General features: G+C 37.2%; 1 protein-coding gene and 1 long non-coding RNA gene across 7 annotated transcripts in view; one reads left to right on the top strand and one right to left on the bottom strand.

Moving 5' to 3' along the window:
• MBIP (MAP3K12 binding inhibitory protein 1) overlaps window positions 1-8,510 on the top strand; it is a 19,131-nt gene extending 10,621 nt beyond the window's left edge. For 4 of the 6 annotated variants that reach the window (XM_055556505.1, XM_055556504.1, XM_055556501.1 and 1 more), the window contains 3 exons: window positions 861-958; window positions 6,092-6,130; window positions 7,979-8,510. In XM_055556505.1, coding sequence (XP_055412480.1) covers window positions 861-958; window positions 6,092-6,130; window positions 7,979-8,086 — 245 coding nt within the window. In that variant the 3' untranslated portion in view covers window positions 8,087-8,510. The remainder of the gene's footprint in view (window positions 1-860; window positions 959-6,091; window positions 6,131-7,978) is intronic. The other 2 variants (XM_055556502.1, XM_055556506.1) reach the window with 2 other exon arrangements.
• Window positions 5,503-20,277, bottom strand: LOC129634336 (uncharacterized). Its single transcript, XR_008705561.1, has 3 exons — window positions 19,953-20,277; window positions 11,232-11,380; window positions 5,503-5,635 (listed from the first exon to the last, which is right to left on the bottom strand). It is a non-coding gene; the product is annotated as an uncharacterized LOC129634336 (long non-coding RNA).

Here is a 20,277-nt window from a genome sequence, read left to right as displayed (position 1 = left end):
GATCAAATAGCTGAAATGGTATGTGGGGACAATGTCCAAATTGTATAGGACCTCGTAGACTACTGTAAAGGTTTTTTTTTTAATGTCAGTGAGGTGTGAAGGTGTTGAAAGGTTTTGAGCAGAGAACTAACACTCTCTGAATTACATTTTTAAAGGATCATTGGCAGCTGTGTTGTAAACAGACTTGAGGCATGCAAGGCAGAATCAACTAGACCAATTTGGAGGTTATGATAATCCAGGGAGAGGTGGTGCTTTTGACCAGAATGTTTGCATTGGGGGGTGCTGAGGAATGGAAGAACTTAGGATATAATCATAACCTTGAAATCTCAGTAACCTTAATTTTACCAATCCCCTCCCTAGAAAGTTAGTTAAGAATTATGGTAAAGCTCTTTTTTATAAAAAGTTCTTCTGAGTTAAAGGAGAAAATACGGCATGTAAGGAGAAGTTTAAATTGAAGAAAATATGACGTATCACAACCACTGAATTGTCAGTAGTCACTGCATTTTTCTCCTCCTTAGTAAGTATCAGAGTCTGTCAGAGATACAAGTTGTTCTGTATGGGAACTATTAAATCTTATCAAATTGTATCTTATCAAATGAACTTAACATAAAACAACATGCCTAGCAACATAGGAAGCATAAATGGGGCTTTGGGGAGAAGTGTGATACAATAATATATCCCATAGTGTATAATATGAAAATGTTTGCTAAAGATTTCATTCTATTTTACTCCTGTTAATTTATTTTCTTAAGTTTAAATAGTTCCCATTCTTTTGCATAAGTGTCTTTGCATGGTATTTTAAGGATAAAACTGTAAGAAGAATTATCCAATAATATCTCAGTTTCTTTTCATGTATTTAGGTGGTCCAGTGCCAAGAGACATTTATCAGAGAATTAAAAAACTTGAGGACAAAATCCTTGAATTAGAAGGCATCTCTCCTGAATATTTTCAATCTGTAGTAAGTATACGTATCTTTAAGAAAAAATAAATGTTATTTTAGGATTCTTTATCATATAACAATTCACTCATAGATCTCCTGTGTGCAAAAAACCGTTTTAATAGTTTAGTGATGAATGAACATAGTTCTGAGTAAAGAGTTACCTAGTTCTTTAAAGACTGAGTTTTTTTAATGTTGTATTATGGACATAATTTTTTTGAAGAGTTACATCATGGCACATTACCCAAATTCTCAAATTTAAGCCATTTTTTGTGGCATAATAAATCAGCCTGAATAGCCCTATTGCTCTGAACTTGCTGTCTTGTAAAACAGAGGCTTCCTCTGGGGCCTTATTTTCCATTATCCCTCTGCCTCTTTAATCCCTCTCTCTGCAGACTTTCTGAAAGACTAGTCTTCATTTTTCTCCTTTTCCAAGAACACTAAAAAACAATCTGTGCTGATAAGTATCTTTGTCATATTAGCATGTTTCAGACAACTGATCCTGGGCTCATTGTGTTATTTTCCTCAGTCTTCTGGGGTGATTATACATAACACCTGCCTTCACCTGCCTTTTCTGGGGCTTTGTGTGTGTGTATTTTAAAGCAATGCCATATTCGAAAGAACTAAAGTAAAAGTGAACTAAATTTTTAAATTTACTAAATTTTTAATGAAATTTACTAAAACTCCTATTTCTGAAATATTATATAAAATAACTCAATTAGCATGGATCATTATAAGTCACTGGTGAAAACAGGATTATTTTCAGAATAACAGCAATCTTTCCAAAGTTTCAAGTTGGTATTAGAGTAAGGTACAAAAAAGGAATATTTCCAGATGAAGAAGGTAAGTCAAATAAACAAAGTGAGCAGTGAATCTTAAAGCTCAATAATTTAGAGAGTTTTAGTGATTTACTTCCCTTCAATATAAAATGAGGCTGATTAAAGTACTGAGGGCTGAAGCAAGGATTAAATGAGATAATGCCAGTCAGGCACCTAGCATGCTGTGTAGCACAAGGTAAAACCTCAGTAAATATAAGCATTTAAGTGCAGAAACCATTTAGAGGTAGCTGTATAAACATGGGTAAGTCATACAACTCCTGGCCTTCTCTAATTTGAGATTTGTTGGTGGTTTTACATAATTACAAAGGCCTTTCCATCTTGAGGATTTTCCTTTGCCTCTTCCTAGGAAACTTCATAGAGATTGTATGCCTTTTCCTACAGTAACACATCATAAGTTTTTCCCATTCAAGCTGCCTTCACTAAGAAATCCTTAGGCAGGTTATTTTTTCTAGTTCAGTTTCATATCTTGTTAATACAATTCTTGTTAACAATAGAACTCATCTTACAAGAGAGTATTATAGAATTACATACCTTTAGTGGATCTTGGCCCTTCAGTCTTTCTTCTTTCTCTCTGATTCGGTTTTTAAAAGCTTAACATATCTCTGTTACTAAATTTAATTAACAAAAGGACAACCCCTTCAAATCATAATCTTATTTTGGGGGATTCTTTATACACAGGGTAGAATGTTTGGTTAAAGAGGTAGAAATAGATTATAGAAGACCTTGAAAGAAATTTAAGGTTTAAATGCTGTGAAAATTTTTGAGCAGGGAAATGACTTGTACAAATGGTAGAAGATTCATCTGATACTGTTCTATAAGATATATGAAAAGACTGAAGAAGACAGTATTATACCAGCTTAAATGTGAAGTGCGATCCTGAAACAAGGACATGAGAGCAAGAATAGAAAAGATTAGTGCCACTGACAGTAGGAAAGAAAAGTTGGCAAAGATTGATAATTGATTGTATAGCCAGAATGAGTCTAGTCTTTGGTTAGAAAAATAATACTATCATTGGTAGAAATAAAATCTGGAGGAGGAGATATTTTGGGAGGAAATGTGGACTTATAGTCAGCAGGATATGCAGTTAGAAGTATCAGGTAAACTTTTGAAGGTGTAGGTAGGACTTAACACTTGATACAATTGGGAGAGACAATATAGACGTGATAGGTAGAATGGGTAAGAACATTGAGACTGTCAGAGGCCTGAGGTCTGAAACTAACTTCAGAGGCAGGAAGTATTATAAATGTCAACAGGATTGGCCTGTATGTGTTGGGTTGTCACACTTGTAATAAAACTAGTGCTTTAAAAATTTTTTTCCAAATATATTAAACATGTATTTGATTAGAGGGATCATTTCTGGATTAGTATTTGAAATGACATATCCAAGTTAATAGTGAGCTACAAGCACAAAACACTGAAATGTTTGAACTGGTTTTGTCCTTAAGGCCTCTGAATATGTATGGTACAGACTCAAAAGCAAAGATTTCATACCCACCCTTCCATAACAGAGGAATGTCCCAGCTATAGGAGCTGCATTCCTTTCTCAGAATGGAACCAGCTTTAGAGCTGTCGTTGTGTGTGTGAGATTGATACACACCCTGCAGATGACATAGCACATTATTCACCACTCTTACTTTTCCTCTTGCTGAGAGTACTCATAATGGCAGTTGCATAATTTTACACGTCTTTTCTGTAGACTCTTGAAGAATAGACTAGATATGTAGCACAGTCTTCTAGCTTCCAAAGGTAGGAAGTAAAGGAATATTGAGCCCATTAAATTTCCTAAGGATTGAACTTTTGTTAGAAATCAAATTTATGAAAAGTTTTTAAATGAAATGTATCTAATCCAGATTCACATGTAGGTAAATTCTAAACACAGTTGGATGAGATTATCATGGGTAACCGTGCGGCACAGTATATGAAAAGGGAAACGTAAACAGAAAAACGATATAAACTATGTTTGGTTCCTAAAAAAAAGTAGCTTATGTAAAGTTCTTTTCATTTACGAAACAGACATAAAACTCAAAAAAAGTTAATGTATATAAAGCAGGAATTACAACAAAGATTAGTATATGTTTAAACTTTTAATGTGGTAGTTCTAAAGATCTTTACCCTTCACATTCAACATGGAAAAATTTGAATGTAGTAATGTTTTAAAATTTTTGGGTGCATTGCTTAACAGACCATTTAAGAGGTACAATCTTTATGAGTATGTCCAGATACTTACTTACTGATTTTTAAATTATGACCCTGGAAAACAGTAAGTATAACATTCTTCACGAGTATATTTCCATAGCACTTTGTTCATTTGATAGCATTTATCACTTACATGTTTATATGTCTGTTTTTCACACTAAATATTTAGCCTCTGAAGGGCAGGAACTGTCTTGTTCATCTTTGAACACAGAATGTAGTAGGCATTACATAAATGTGCAAATGAATGGATAGGACTTGGCCGATAGTTAGCTATTGGATTTTTAAAGGGATGTTGACTTTGTTTGAAAGCACTGATTAGATGGAATCGTAACTCTAGCCCATAATGGTTAAGTCCTGGTTCTAAAGGGAACTGTGGGGAGAAGGGAGCACTGAGTTAATTAAGTTTTTGAGAAAGAGAAACCTTGAATGGGTTTCTGTCTGGTGGCATTGTGAAAGCATGAGTTAGAGTTTGGAGTCAAAGTTCAGAAACATATCATTGCCCACGCCGGGGAGAAATGAAGGTCTGAAACAGGGCAGTGGGACTAGAAGGGACGAAACATTTAAGGCACTCCCCTGTCACCCTTGACAATCGGTTACCCTTTACAACAGATGAGAAGTAAAGAAAGGGGTTGGTCATGAAAGAGGTCAGCTTACCACTAAGTTTCTTCAGAGCGTGGGTTTCTTTTAAGTCATTGAACCACTGATGGCCTTATTCTGATACTTCTCACTTTGGTTTCATGATACATTAATCTGATTGCTCAATGACATGGAAACTTGCTATATTTTACAGGTTAAGCTGTTAGGAAAACAAGGGGAAATGTGTTTTCATTGCTGTGTCAAAAGCCACCTCTTGGGAACGTTTGAGACTGGGTGGGGACCAAATTAAAAATTGAGCCCTTACCTGCCCATAAGCCCCACCACAGTATCCTGCTCAGTTTGGCACAGGAAGAAGCATGTTTATGTAGGCACTTCCATATTTAATTATTCCAACACTTACTGATTTCCCACTTACTAGAAACTACTGACAAGAGGCATACCTCAGTATTCTTTGAAAACAGCTTTAAATCTTCATGGTTGCAGATGTTCACGAGAAAATTTTACTGCCTGTGTTGACAGTTTCTTTGTCAGATGTACTAATGTACTAATATAATTTGCCATTCAAGGCCTTGTAGGTCTGTGAAACTAAGAACAAAGTCAAGCAATCATTTATTAGATCAGGGTTTAAAAAAACGCACAGCAGTATGTTGGTGAAAATGTTATTAGCTTCAAGTAATAGAAATTTATACTCAAACTGACTTAAACAGTATGAAAATAATCTTATAACACAGGAAGTTCAACAGTAATGCAGTCTTCACGGTAAATTGATTTATTGGGCTAAATCATGACTGTCAAAGAACTGAGCTCTTTCCCGTCTCAGCTCTGCTTGGTGCTGACTTTTTCCTCAGGCAGATGGTAAGATAGCCACCGTGTTTTCTGGTGTCCTGTCCAGATGACAACAGCGTCCGGAAGAACTGCCTCCTAGATGGCTTTCTCTTAGAAGTGAAGAAGTTTTCTGCAGAAGCTCTTCTCTAATTCCCAGCTGACGTCTCCTTAATTGCTGGCCAGAACGAGGCCCTTACCTCTTGTGGTCACTGACGACCAGTGGGGTGGAATCGTTAGTCCCCTGAGTCACACAGACAGTGCCCATTATAGTCAAGACTGTTTTCACCCCGCTGCCTGGTATTCCACATTCTGTTTCTCTCTGACTATTGCTGTTTCACCTGTTCAGTATCCTGGGATAGGAATGTTCTAAGAAAGGAAACTAAGTAGAAGATCCACAGAGCTCCTCTTACCACAATCTCTAGGCCTCAGTACAAGGTGGAAATTAACGGCTAAAGTATAGTTGTGTATAGCCAGGGACAAGCATGTTCTGACATTACCACTTATACTTTTAATACTATCTTTGGAGGGTAACTTCCAAAGTAGAAAAAAGCAGGTGTCAGTTACAGATAGTGCTCAGTGAGTTTGTGGGCTTTATTTCTTCCAGGGTTCTCCTTATTTTGTTCACTCTTCTATAAAGAAAAATTATTTCGATTTTCTAAGTATTGATTACTTTTTTTTTTTTTTACTTTTAATCTAGAACTTCTCTGGAAAAAGAAGGAAAGTTCAACCACCTCAAGTAAGTTACTATATTTTTATTTTGGTTTCTGAAATAGTTTGGTTTTATACCTTTCTTATTAATAAAAGTTTCTACTGTGGTTGCTTTTAGGTCATATCCTGGGATTTAGGACTGGAAAAAAAGGGCAACATAAATTAATGTGTCATTTTAAGGACATGGAGTGACTCAGATAAAAAAAAAATAAAATAAAATAAAAAAATAAAATTTATCCAGATGTTAACTGTAGAAGAAAGTATCAATTACAAAATGCTGAAAAATAATAAATGTTCAGTTTAACTCTCATCCGCTTTCCTTCTGCAGATAAGGCTAATTAGCATCTAAGTCAAAAAAGGTGTCTGGCAAAGTTGACTTTAGTCCACCCCTGTTCACAGTACTACTGTATTAATTGAATCTTTAAAAATTTATGTTCATCCAATATTATCATTTCAACATTTAATAAATTAGTTTTTACAGGTTATACTCTACTTAGTTATTATAAAATATTGGTTCTATTCCATGTGCTGTGCAGTATATCAGTGTAGCTTATTTCATACACAGAAGCCTGTATCTGTTAGGCTCCTACTCATATCTTGCACCACTCCAATTTCATTCCTTTATTGTGGCTTATTTTTGTATTTGTCCCAGATCTAGTGCAAAGGTATGGAGGAGGCCAGAGCATGGTGATTGTAGGAACTGAGGTGGCTGCTCTGCTGTCCAGGATTTGGACTTCCTCTGTGGCTCTTCTGTTAGTGCCCAAAGCTCCTCTAAGCTGCAGTGTGGAGTGGACATGCTGGGGCGCTCATGCTGGGAGACAAACCACCGTGTTCCTGAGTGCTCTGACAGTGGCCACCTCCTTCCCACCCCGATCCTACTCTTGGCACCCTTTTCTGTTTCTGCATAGCTGAACAGAGTCTTTCCCCAGTGTTTGGCCCAGATCTCGCAGGCTGTGGTATGGAGTGAACAAGGCTGGCGGTGTTCACCCCTTTAGACGGAGAGATCTAGCAAGGCAGCATCTGCCAGTGTAAGGCTCTCTGCACCCTGATTATTGGGAAGCCAGCACAAGCGCTCCTCCCCATAGAATCTAGGCTTCACCAGCCCTTCCGTCTGTCACAGTGGATTTCCCAGCAGGCGTGGGGACTTGTCGCCCCTGTGCAGGACCCCAGGACTGGAATTCCCAGATTATGGCTTAGCCTGCTTGCTCCCTCCCCAATGCCAGCGTTCCTCCCTTGGAAACCTTCTCTTCCTTACATATCCATCCCAGGGGCACAAGTCCTGACCTGATGTTTGGTTTTTCTGTATTACTTGGTTTTGTAGAGATCTTCCTTGCAGCTTTGGTTGTATAATTCTGCCATTTCCAGTTAATTTTCTGTGATAGTTGTTCCACATGTATATTTTGATTGTTTGCAGAGGTGAGCGCCACATCCTTTGCAATCTTGATCCCCTTCTATTTTTAATTGTAAAACTTTGAAATTTGAATGTCCACTTTTTTTTTAGATTAACTGCAATCAACTACCTTGGCTTTAAATTAAAAGAGAATTCCCAGTTACTTTAAGCAATTAAACTAAAATTTTTTTTTCTTACTATTGACTATGAGAATAGGCAGTTGAAAAAATGCTTTTATGACCCTTTCAAAGTATAAAAGGTCCAAGATAGCTTAGTCATTAGAAAATCAAAAGTAAGAAATACTTAAGCCTTGTTGTTTTATGTCTTTAAATTTATAGCATAGTAAACATATATGGTTCAATTTAAAAATTATTCTCATGAGAAAAGTTATTTACCATGCTTTTGGATATTTTATGTATTTATAGTACATTTAGCACTTTACCTGCATTAAAAGTCTTACTCAGCAATTTGTGTTATTGTTTACAGCAGAACTATTCACTGGCTGAACTTGATGAGAAAATTAGTGCCCTCAAACAAGCTCTGCTCAGAAAATCGAGAGAAACAGAATCCATGGCAACACGTCACCTTCCATGAAAAACTCCTCTCGTTCTGTCATTTTATTTTTTTAGATATGTGTGTGTAACTTACGTATCCATTTAATTAATTGCAGTGTTTTTATTAATAGTAGACTTACCTCAGAAATCAAGGTTCATTTTCATGTGAGTCCACTTTGCAGCAAGCAGTCTTTAAATATTCCAGTATACTTTAAGATAGTTAATGCGTTGAAAGTAGCATTGTTGGAATTTATTCCCTTCTGTTTTAAAGGAGGTATTTTGAAAATTGAAAACCTTAATTAGAAAGAAGTACATCTTTGTGTGTATGTGTGTTTATCACAGAAAGGTTTATTTTGAATAGTGATGTTTAAGAAGACTTTATATTTTTAACATTGATGTTAACCAGTTTTAGTTTAAAACAGTACTTTGTACATAACAGGCATTCAATAAAAGTTTGAAATGAATTTTAAGTGCATATATTCTTTTCCAAGTGTCAATTTAATCTAAATAAATAGATCAAACCTTTTAGGGGCTTCCCAGGTGGTGCTGCTCCTGCTAAGTCGCTTCAGTCTGTGTCCAACTCTGTGCAACCCCATAGACGGCAGCCCACCAGGCTCCCCAGTCCCTGGGATTCTCCAGGCAAGAACACTGGAGTGGGTTGCCATTTCCTTCTCCAATCCATGAAAGTGAAAGTGAAGTCGCTCAGTCGTGTCTGACTCTTAGCGACCTCATGGACTGCAGCCTACCAGGCTCTTCTGTCCATGGGATTTTCCAGGCAAGAGTACTGAAGTAGGGTGCCTTTGCCTTCTCCTCCCAGGTGATGCAGTGGTAAGGATTCCGCCTGTCAATGCAGGAAGCTCAAGCGAGGTGGGTTCCATCCCTGGGTTGGGAAGATCCCCTGGAGAAGGAAATGGCAACCCACTCCACGATTCTTGCCTAGAAAATTCCATGGACAGAAGAGCCTGGCAGGCTACAGTTCATGGGGTCTCAGAGTCAGACATGACTGAGCACAGCACACACACACATCTGTTATTCTTATTGACTATGTGACCTTAAGCAAGTTACTTAATCTCTCACTGGGTGTTAATTACCTTATCTGTAAAATGTTAGGATAATATATCCTACATTTGTAATGAACAATAGTTGAGATATGCATGTACAGCTTTTGAGCCTGTCTGACATAAAGGAAGTGCTTAGTAAATGTTATTACTGTTGACTAAAACTAAGTCTTTGGAAAGTAGTTAAGATATTACAACTTACATAGTCCCTTTTCCTTGAGCACCTCCCCTCTTTGGACTGCCCCAGTTTTATATTAGGCAGTACATATATGTCCATAGTTTCAAATTAAACATTTAAATGCCCACATACCTACGATCAATTAATCAGTGACACAGGAGGCAAGAATATACAGTGGAGAAAAGCCAGTCTCTTCAAGTGAAACTGGAACATTTCCTCATAGAGTATACAAAAATAAAAATGGTTAAAAGGCCTAAATATGACATGTTGATATATGGCAAAACCAATACAATATTGTAAAGTTAAAAACCGTAAAACTCGGAGAACATAGGCAAAACAGTCTTTAACATAAGTTGTAGCAATATTTTCTTGGATCAATCTCCCAATACAAGAGAAATAAAAGAAACAAACAGATGGAACTTAAACTGCAAATTTTTGCATAGCAAAGAAAACCATCAACAAAAAGACAACGTATGGAATGGGAGAAGACATTTGCAAAAGGATGTGACTGACGGGTTAATATTCAAAATATCTAAACTGCTCATAGAATTCTTATCAAAATATCCAATCAAAAAATGAGCAAGCAACTTGAACAGACATTTTTCTGAAGAAGGCAGATAGTCAACAGGTGCATGAAAAGATACTCAACATTGTTATTTCCTAAGTAATTATTAGCAAAATGCAAATCAGAACCACAATGGGATAACTCGCCTGTCGGAATGGCTGTCATTAAAAAGAACAAATACTGGAGAGGCTGTGGAGAAAAGAGAACCTTCATACACTTGTTTGGAATGTAAACTGGTGTGGTACTGCAAAAGTTCCTTAAAAAAACTAAGAACTATCATATGATCCTGTAACTCCTCTCCTGTGTATATTTCCAGAGAAAACACACCAAAAAAGATACATGCACCCTAGTGTTTACAGCAGCATTATATACAATAGCCAAGAAATGGAAGCAACCTAAGTGCCCATCAACAGTGCTGAAGATGATGTATATATATACAGTGGAATATTACTCAGCCCTAAGAAAATGGAGTAACTGCCATTTGCAGCAACATGAGTAGACCTAGAGAATATTATGCTTGGTGAAGTCAAACACAGAAAGACAAAATTTATAATATCACGTGAAATTTTAAAAAAAATATAAATGAATATATATAAAACAAACAGACTCACGGACCTAGAAAACAAACCTGCAGATGTCAAAGGTGAGAGGGATGTGAGAAGAGACAATTTAAGGATGTGGGATTAACAACAGATGGGAACTACTCTGTGTAAAACAGAAGCAATAAGGATAAGTGCCCTGTACAGCATGGGAAACTAGACCCATCATCTTGTAATAACCTATAATGAAATGTAATTTGCAGATGATCACTATTCTGTACACCCAGAACACAATGTTGTAAATCCACTATACCTCAACTAAAAAAAAATTTAAAGCAGCCATAATCAAGGAGCAGATATTTCGCTCAAGAATTGTTTGGTTGTAAGAATCAGAAATCTGCCTAAAAAGCTTGTAAAGCAAAGTTATTAAAAAGGATCAGAAATACGGAATTTATTGCAGGAAATATAGCTCGACATTGTGGCATCCAGAAAGTCACCAGCAGATTTGTTCATCTCTTTTGCTGTGTCTCTATCTGCCTCTGGCTCTGTCTAGTTCTGTTTCTGTCTATGCCCTCCTTGCTCTCTGCTCTCCCTCTCTGTCTTTTGCCCTCTGTCTTCCTCCTCCTCATTCCTTTTCTCTTACTCATAATCACCTATGCATCTATTTTATTCTCTGTAAACTGGTTCCCCTGAAGGCCTCTTCATTTCTGCTTCCTCACATGGGTGACCTGTTAGCCCTGTACCCATGACCTTTGAAGTTCCATGGTGCATGTTCTGAACCCAGCTCTATAGAACCTCACAATTCCATGGACTGCCGCTTGCTTACCTGTCTCTGTGTTTCTTACCTTTAAGTCCTTTAGAGGCTGAATGTCAGTGGGATCGGGGGTCTCAGTCAGTTGTGGCCAGGTCGATGGGGCAGAACCTCTTCATAGAAATATGCCGCGTACACACGACCTTGCACCATCATTTGTGGAAGCCTTGAAAATGGGGTCACCTGGTTAAAAAAAAAAAATGGGACTTTAAAACTATTCCCAAGAACAACACGTGGATGGGCTGTTTCCACTAATGTCTATAATCTTGCTTAATGGGATCCGGTATTACAGGAACAGTGACAAATGCCTGCCCTTCAGTCTCTATCTGGTGTTCATAATCACTGTCCTGCCAGAATGACCACCTCTGGGTTTATTGGCATGTTTTACTATCGTTACATCAGCAATACAATAGGAGAAACCTCAACAAAAAGGATCAGTTGAAAAAGGAGGAAGACTTAAGAGGTGGCGAAGAAACTTAGAAAATAGGATCATTAACTGATCATTGGTCTGCCCCTAAAATAAATACCCCAAATCTGTTTCTTGGCCTTTAGCAAAGTAAGTTCCTAACTCGCACCTGCCAGTCCTAGGATCTGGCCATTAGAAGGATTTCCTTTTTCAATTGTCCTTTCAGACCTGCTCTTCAGAAGGACATTAGAGAGTCCTTCTCTCTCCAGTAAGTATTGTCTGGTGCCAGCATGCTTTCCTACTTGAGTTGGAGCCTCCAGAAGAGGCCAGGATGCACCATGTTGGTATGAGTTGGTATAACTGCCTAAGACTACGGCTCTGGTGGTAACTGCCCAGTATGTTAGCGGGCTCTCAATCATTGTCTTTCTTGAGTGTGTCACTGACTGAAAGGTGATGCCAGGAATTTCTGAGGGGAATAGAGGGTAGAGTAAGCTTGCACCCTTAATCACCAGGCCACCTAATGACCATTCCTTCAGGATTTTTGTTATTCAGCTCTCCTTAGACCCCATTATTCTTAATGGCTCTGTCCTCAAGAGAATAAAGGAGGAAAAGTGACCTGAAAGAGGACTATAGGGCAGGAAGCACTTCTTCGCTAGTCTACCCTTAAAACCCCATCCACAGTTACATTCCAGTCTAGGGACATGTTTTACTAGAGATTGGGAATTGGGGGCCGTGGGGGGTGATAGGCAAACATCCTGCGGAAAAAGGCTAAGCTTCCTCAACCAGTCTAGCTATTGCTAGCTATCGTCCTTTCAACTGCCAGGCTCTCGAGCCCTGACTTCTTCCAAATTAATGAATAATATCTGGATCTTCAACAATCTAAGCAGAAAAGAATATGAAATATAGATACATAATTACCTGCTTTTTCCAATATACTTTTTGCCAAACAACCTGGTACTGAGAACTCCTTGCCACTGACTTTTACGTCCATAGGGAATTAACACATTCCCACATCTCAACATCTGAGAACTTATATCTGAGGCTTTGGCTTTAGTGACGTGGCTTGGGCTCAAGAGATTTGGGGCAGTTGTTTAGGTATCTCGCCACCTCTTATTTCTATGCCACCCGATTTCTATGGGACTGGGGAATCTCTGCACCCGTGCCTTTACCCCAGCCCTCTGCCTCCACTCCACAGACAGTCCTACATTTTTCACTCAGGGCCTAATACAATCCTATTCCTGGCACTGATTTCTGTTTTAGGGATTTTGTTGTTTCCAAGAAACAGAAAACCAATTCTGACTTAAGTAAAAGGATGTTGTTATAAAGAATGTGAATAATTCAAACTGCAGGAAGTTCACCCAGGATTGGTCACCCTCTCTCCCCCACAGGGGCCTGTTATCTGGATTCTGCATACCGGCTTTGCTTCGTTTGAAGTTTGGCTTCAAAGATGTCTTTGCAATCTGGTTTTTTCCGAGACTTTGAGCTCCATGGTGCTGTTAGCTTTGACCCAGCCCTTTGGTTCCAGTGTCCTGAGTTTGTTTCTTATGATTCAAAACCTGGGGAAAAAAGGAGTTCACATTCTCAAGTTGGTCAGCTATCCACCCTGGACCAATTTTCTTTGGTTTGAGTATTAGGATCGCCAAGAACAAACACACTTGCCAAGCCTTACGGGGAAAGAAAACATGGACTCAGAACTCTGACCCTGTGTTCTCTGCCACATTATAAAGTTTTTAGTTCTTTAAGTGATACTTCTTATCCTGTAACTTTAACTGAAAACATTTTGAGATTGTTAACCCTAGAGATACTAGTTGGGGTCACTAGACAAAACTGTAGCTTTTTGGTTTCTTTTGAGCAACTATTTGTAAGGACTGATATTTCATGACTTTTAGTTTTTCTTAATTTTTCTCCCAGGGATAAAGAGAAAATTTATTTTTTATAAATAGGATACAATCCAGTACATCTTTCAGTCCCCATGAGAATCCACTGGACCCTTTTATTACTCTGAGATACATTATGGGATCTCAGTGATTTAATTTTATTCAATTTTTCTTACATCATTTGAAATATTTTACTTTTTCATTATCTCAAGAATTATTTAATTATTATTAATCAATTATTCCCATGTCACTATTTTACAATAAATGATGATCACTATTACATCATCCTTAGTTTCCATATTGCATTTCCCCTAGTATTAACATCATCTTTTAATAAGATATAAAATTCTAGAAAGATACCATCTTTTGAGTTTTTTTTTTTTTTTTTTTTTTAAGGCCTTCAATGAATCCAGTTGAGAGTTTAGATGAGATCGGGCATATTTAGGGTGGTATGGCCTAGACCACAGTTGAGAGTTTAGATTATTTCATTTTGACTATAATGACAAATATGAATAGGAGAAAATCAATAGAGGAATCTTCACAGTTATTAAGAGAATCAGAGGTAGATACAAAGAGACAGAGGGTTATCTAGATCCTAATGATGTTGATGAAAGTGATCATTGAGGCAAAACCTCAGACTATAAGCCTTCAGGTGCATATTCTAAATAAGTTTTCTCAAACTGAAGAATAGATGAGTGAATCAGATATTTCTAAGAGCAACAAGGAAATATGGTATTCTCATCCACTTACTCAATAGGAAGGGCTTCATTATGCAATAATTTAAGACAAGGACTTGGAGCATCTAATTTTGCTAAGTGGATAGTTTAGGAGTATTTGTCCACTGTTTTTGATGTTTAGCCACCAAAATTTACTTGATATAGTTCCCAGGTGAAAAACGCTAAATACAGACACAGACTTCATTTTCTTGGGCTCCAAAATCACTGGACGGTGACTGCAGCCATGAAATTAAAAGATGCTTGCTCCTTGGAAAAAAAGCTATGACAAACCCAGACAGATTATTAATCCTGCATATTAAAAAGCAAAGACATCACTTGCTGATAAAGGTCTGTATAGTTAAAGCTATGGTTTTTCCAGTAGTCATGTACAGATGTGAGAGTTGGCATAAAAAAAGCTGAGCACTGAAGAATTAATGCTTTCGAATTGTGGTGCTGGAGAAGACTGTTGAAGAGTCCCTTGGACAACAAGGAGATCAAACCAGTCAATCCTAAAGGAAATCAACCCTGAATATTCATTGGAAGGACTGGTGCTGAATCTAAACCTCCAATATGTTGGCCACCTGATGCAAAGAGCTGACTCATTGGAAAAGACTCTGATGCTGGGAAACATTGAGGGCAGGAGAAGAAGGGGCAACAGAAAAGAGAGGATGAGATGGTTGGATGGAATCAACCATCCAACCATGGACATGAGTCTGAGCAAACTCCTGGACTCCATGGACATGAGTCTGAGCAAACTCCTGGAGATAGTGAAGGACAGGGAAGCCAGGCATGCTGCAGTCCATAAGGTTGCAAAGAATTGGACACAAATGAGTGACTGAAGAACAACACAAATGTGACTAAAAATAAATAAATGATGTAGAAATGAAAAATTACTGGACTGTCATTCTAATTATTCATACATATAAATTTAAAATTTAAATTTTTTTCTAATAATTGCCATCCTTCTTCAAAAAATTATGTCAAAGTTTTTTTAATGTATTACATTTTGGTAGTGCACATGCAAGAAGAATCAAAGTAACAATAAGCCAGCATCTAATTGAAATGTATTTGAAATCTGGAGTCACTATTTATAAGATGGGTATTTTCCAGATTCATGCATAGCAGGTAATGACCAGTTAGTTACCTTCAACTGACACTGTCCATTTTAAGGGTCTATAACTTCAAAGCCAAAAAAAAAAAAAAAAAAAAAAAGAAATAAAAATTGTGTTCACTATGCTTGAATTTTCAAAGTTCTAATTAGGCCATGCCTTTATACTTCTGTAAAATTATTCATAAAGTGACTTAAATATATATTGTTAAATTTTAAGATTAATCAATGCAAATGGTATTTTTCCTGGTATACTGAAAGTTAAGATATATTTTTCAAATATGAAAAGCTTTGTAAAATTCATATGCCTAATGGTAACTTTATAATGGTATCAAAGTAAAAAAAGTAATCATATTTAGATAAGAATATAAAATCACTTTACAAGCTTGTTTTTTAAATGGTTCCAAGAAATTTAAAGACATGAGGTCACTTTCCCACATACTTTCTCTAGGAAACTTTAGTCAAGAGGAATGAATAAAATCATGAGAAAATCCTTGGACTGCAAAATATTGACATGCTTCTGTTTTTTAAAATAGTAAACATTTAAGTTGCTGGCAAACTGCTTTCTCTATGGAAAAAGTTGGGATACTTTAAAAAACAACCCATCCTTGTAGGACAAAATGCTTCAAATGTTCTATACTTATTTTTTATAACATTCACTTCCTGGTAAGCACAGAACTGGCTGAGAAATTTGATTTATTCTAAGTACTATTTTCGTGTCTTTAAGTGGCCTTTCTGGGATGACCTTAATCTACACTGCTACAAACCACTAGAAAAAATTTTCTAAGTTATAATTAAAAGTTTTAATATTGATATAAGTTTAGACTATCAAACAGAAGGGGTTAAGATAATAATAGATCTTTGTCATTCCAAAATTGTGAAATTAACCCCTTTTTTAAAAAAGTATGAACTATTTCAAACATACAGAAAAATACAGACAATAATATATGAATCATTTCCCACTACTCAGAATTAATAGGAGTTAACATTTGCCATACTAACTTAAAGTTTTTACTTTTAAAGGAAAAGGCCAAGTAGAGATATAATGAAAATCAAATCAATCTCTCTCTCTCACAGAGGGTGACACAATCCTAACATTGGTATGCATCATTTTCATAATATTTCAAAAATACTGATTTGTTTTTAGCATGTTATGTTAATCGTATCCTACTTAAAACTTGCTACATTTTACTGAACACAGTTTTGAGTTTTAACCATATTGACTAATGTATATCTACTTTACCTATTTTAACTGTTAATTAATATTTCAAATATATGAATAAACTGGAGTTTATATGTTCATTTCTGAAATGAGGGCTATCTAAATTGCTTCCACTCTTTTCATGTCTTGGTGGATACCCTGAATTACATGTGGCAGCCTCTGGCATGGGTAGGTTTCCAAAACACATAGCTTCCAACCTTGGAAAACAAGCTCCCCTAGAGATACGCTGGAATGTAATTTTAAAAGAGGGATGTAGGTTAACCAGTTATTTAATATAGGTAGAACCAGATATTTCAAGTGGTATACAGGAAAGTTTAACCAAGCATAAAATATATGCTCAATTTTTAACTGTGAAAATTCTGTTTCTTCTTGTACCACTCTAGTCAATTTAAACATTTAGAGCTTAACAGCATGGAAAATATCCTTTTAAATTCACTGTTGCTAAAGAACTTCAGCCTTCATATGGCAGCCTATTAAACAGCTTCTATTCACCACCTCTTTTTTATCCCTTGTTCTTGGAATTGTGATCTCATTTTATCTGTTTCAATAGTAAGACAAGTATAGATGACCTCTTGTGCCAATTAACAAATCTGGTGGAAAAAAAAAACATGACTGATGCTTGAAAAGTCATGGCCTCTACTTTTATTTGCCTTTATAAACAAAATCAGAAAAAAAGGAATAGAAAAGACATTCTGTTAACCTTATTCTCTTGCCTGAGATGATCAACCTAATATAACATTATGATATAAAAAGAACTGTTGAAAATTCATTTATTCACTCAACTTGTATTAAAAAATAAGCACTATAAAGGGCCTGGGTATATAGTGATGCACAAAACAGGTAGAACTGCTGCCCCCAGAAGCCTTAAGCAGTATATGTCCTTATACACTGCATTGACAACAGCCCCAGTTACTTCTTTTCAAGAAAACTCGGGGGATCTGGAATGCCAAGAAGCATAACTAACATGATCAAGAGAATGAAAATAACCAGAAAAGCTAATCATTAAGGTCTGTGTATCTATTATGCTGCTTTTGTGTACAAATTACAGAAAACTTCTACTCAACTGGCTTAAACAATGAGACATTTGTTATTGCACAAAAAGAGAAGTCCAAGAGTGGTCAATCCATTAGTTTCATTAAAGAGACAGGTTCTTCCCATCTTTCTGCTCTGTCACCCATAAGCCTTCATGGGGCAAGAAGGCTGCCACACTTACAGGCATCACATCCAGGAAAAACCATGTAGGTAGGACAGCAGAAGATGTTGTCTTCTGACACTCCTCAAGTGTCTCTTTTTTTCTGAGACTTCCTCTTTTTACATTTCATTGACCAGAACTGCAACACATACACCTTCCTAAACCCATCACTACCAGGAGGAATTACATTTGCACAACTGGCTTAGACTAATTTAGTTCAATTCAAAATACTGAGCACCCACACGCCAAATGTTCTCTACTCTTAGCTAAAAAAAAAAAATAAATGAACAAACCAAATAGATGACAAGTATTGTGTAAAGCTCAGGGACATACAGGCAGTGATGTAAATGGAAAATTAAAATCTCTGTGTTAAACAAATTGATCAAGAAATTTGTTTTTAAAGTTTCCATGTGACTATGCTGGAAAACAAGATCAATGTTGGGAGGTACCTATGTCTCCATTAAGTCTTTTTTACAATTGCTTGCTCTCAGAAAAATAATTTCAAACCTGAAACTTTAAGTGGGAAATAATAAGATTTTAAACTCGTATTCATTTCATCAGTTAAACACCATTACTGAAGGAACATTTTCTTCCCTCAAGAAATAAAAATATGTCCCTGACTCTGTTTTATATTGTGTCAACAAGCCAAATTTTAAGTTTTATGTCAATGATAGAATAGAAAGGATTATTCTTATACTAAATAATACTGCTGACAAGAGGGAAGTAATCCCTTTAATTTATTTTTTCAAAGTACCTTCTCATACAGTAATCTGAATTGTACCACATTCTTACTATAGAAAGGGGTAACATGAGGCTTGATTCCTCATTTTTTAGATGTAAGAACTAGGATTGTTAAAAGTTAAAAGATTTGCCCCAAGGACTTCATGACCAAGTAGTCACAGAATCAAGATTAAAATCAGATTACTTCATTCCTAATCCAAAGGTTTTAGAGTAATTTAACAAAGTTTCATGTAACTTAAAATTATGACACTCTAGAAACCCTTTAAAAGATTGTTTAAAAAAATTCAGAATTTCTCTTTTCAATAAATTCTAATATAATGGCTTTAAGGCCATATCCTCTCCAATCTAGCCCCAGCTATTAGATCCCTGAATCCTAGGTACTTTGGATATATTAGGTTCAAAATGCTTCTTTTTCAAATGTTTCTATCACCTTCTCCTTATTAGAAGTTGCTACATATTCCATATAAACTCAGAATGCAGCAAGCCTGTGCCTAGGCATGCGTGTGGATTTAAATCCTAGCTATAGGAAATATTTGAGAAAAATCTCACTGGAAGGGTCACTGTATAGGAAAAATGACTCTTCCTACTTTCCTGGATTTTAGGAGGGTAAAAAGTGATAAAATGTTTTAAATCTGTCACACTTAACCCCTCTTTTTCAAAAGTGAAAGTTGGGTGATAGGAAACTAAAGAAAGCAGCAGGTTCAGAGAACAAGACATTTCCTAATCAAGACTACAAGGAAGGAATAAGGATTTCCTCAAGAGGATGGTGACAAGCCATTTCTCCTTGGAAATGCTGATTTATTATACACGGAGATTATACAGAGTGCAACATTGACATCTCCTGTCCAGACCAGACTCCTCTGCCCATGGCGTGCTCAAGTCCCACCAGTCCCACTGCTTAGCCGTCCTGAATCTCCCACCAGACTCGGCACTTCAGAAACTAGACTCCTGATCTTTTCCTCTGAGCCCTTCCAGTCACATCCTTCCCATCTCCGCAGTGGCCACTCCCGTCTTTCCAGGCCCTCAGCTCAAAAACCACCTTTAACTCCTTTTTTCTTTTTTTTTTTTAAATTTCCCACATTCAGTTTGTCAGAAAATTCTGTTGCCTCTTCAATATATTCAAGATCCAACCATTTGTCTTCACTTCACCACTACACCCAAGCCCGAGTCACCATCACACCGAGCCCCTGGCTGATAGCGAAACCCCCCGGGGGTTTCCCTGCCTCTGCCCCAGCACTTCAGCTTCTGTTTTCAACCCCACAGCCAGAATGATCACTCAGATCACATCACCAGAGTGATCACATCACCAGGGTGACCATGTCAGTTCACATCAGCCACTTCTTTGCCGAGAGCCCTACAGTGATTCTTAGTTCACTCAAGAGAGAATCTGCAGGATCTGCGTGCCTTCTTCCTTATCTGACCACCCCCTCTCCACCCCATGGTCCAGACACACCTGCTGCCTCGCTGCCCCAGTACGCTCACCAAACGCCTACCTCCCAGCCCGGAACATTCTTCTTCAGATGACTGTCCCACATGCCCTGCCCCTCTTTGCTCAAAACTCACTCTCAAGGACGTTGACATGCCAGAAAAAACACCAGGCAGCATTTAAATATAAGTTCAGGTAAGCAATAAATTGGAGAAGGCAATGGCACCACACTCTAGTACTCTTGCCTGGAAAATCCCATGGACGGAGGAGCCTGGTAGGCTGCAGTCCATGGGGTCGCTGAGGGTCGGACACGACTGAGCGACTTCACTTTCACTTTTCACTTTCATGCATTGGAGAAGGAAATGGCAACCCACTCCAGTGTTCTTGCCTGG

Source organism: Bubalus kerabau, chromosome 19, assembly GCF_029407905.1.
Source record: "Bubalus kerabau isolate K-KA32 ecotype Philippines breed swamp buffalo chromosome 19, PCC_UOA_SB_1v2, whole genome shotgun sequence".
NCBI lineage: Eukaryota > Metazoa > Chordata > Mammalia > Artiodactyla > Bovidae > Bubalus > Bubalus kerabau.
This window is presented reverse-complemented; position numbering and strand designations above follow the sequence as displayed.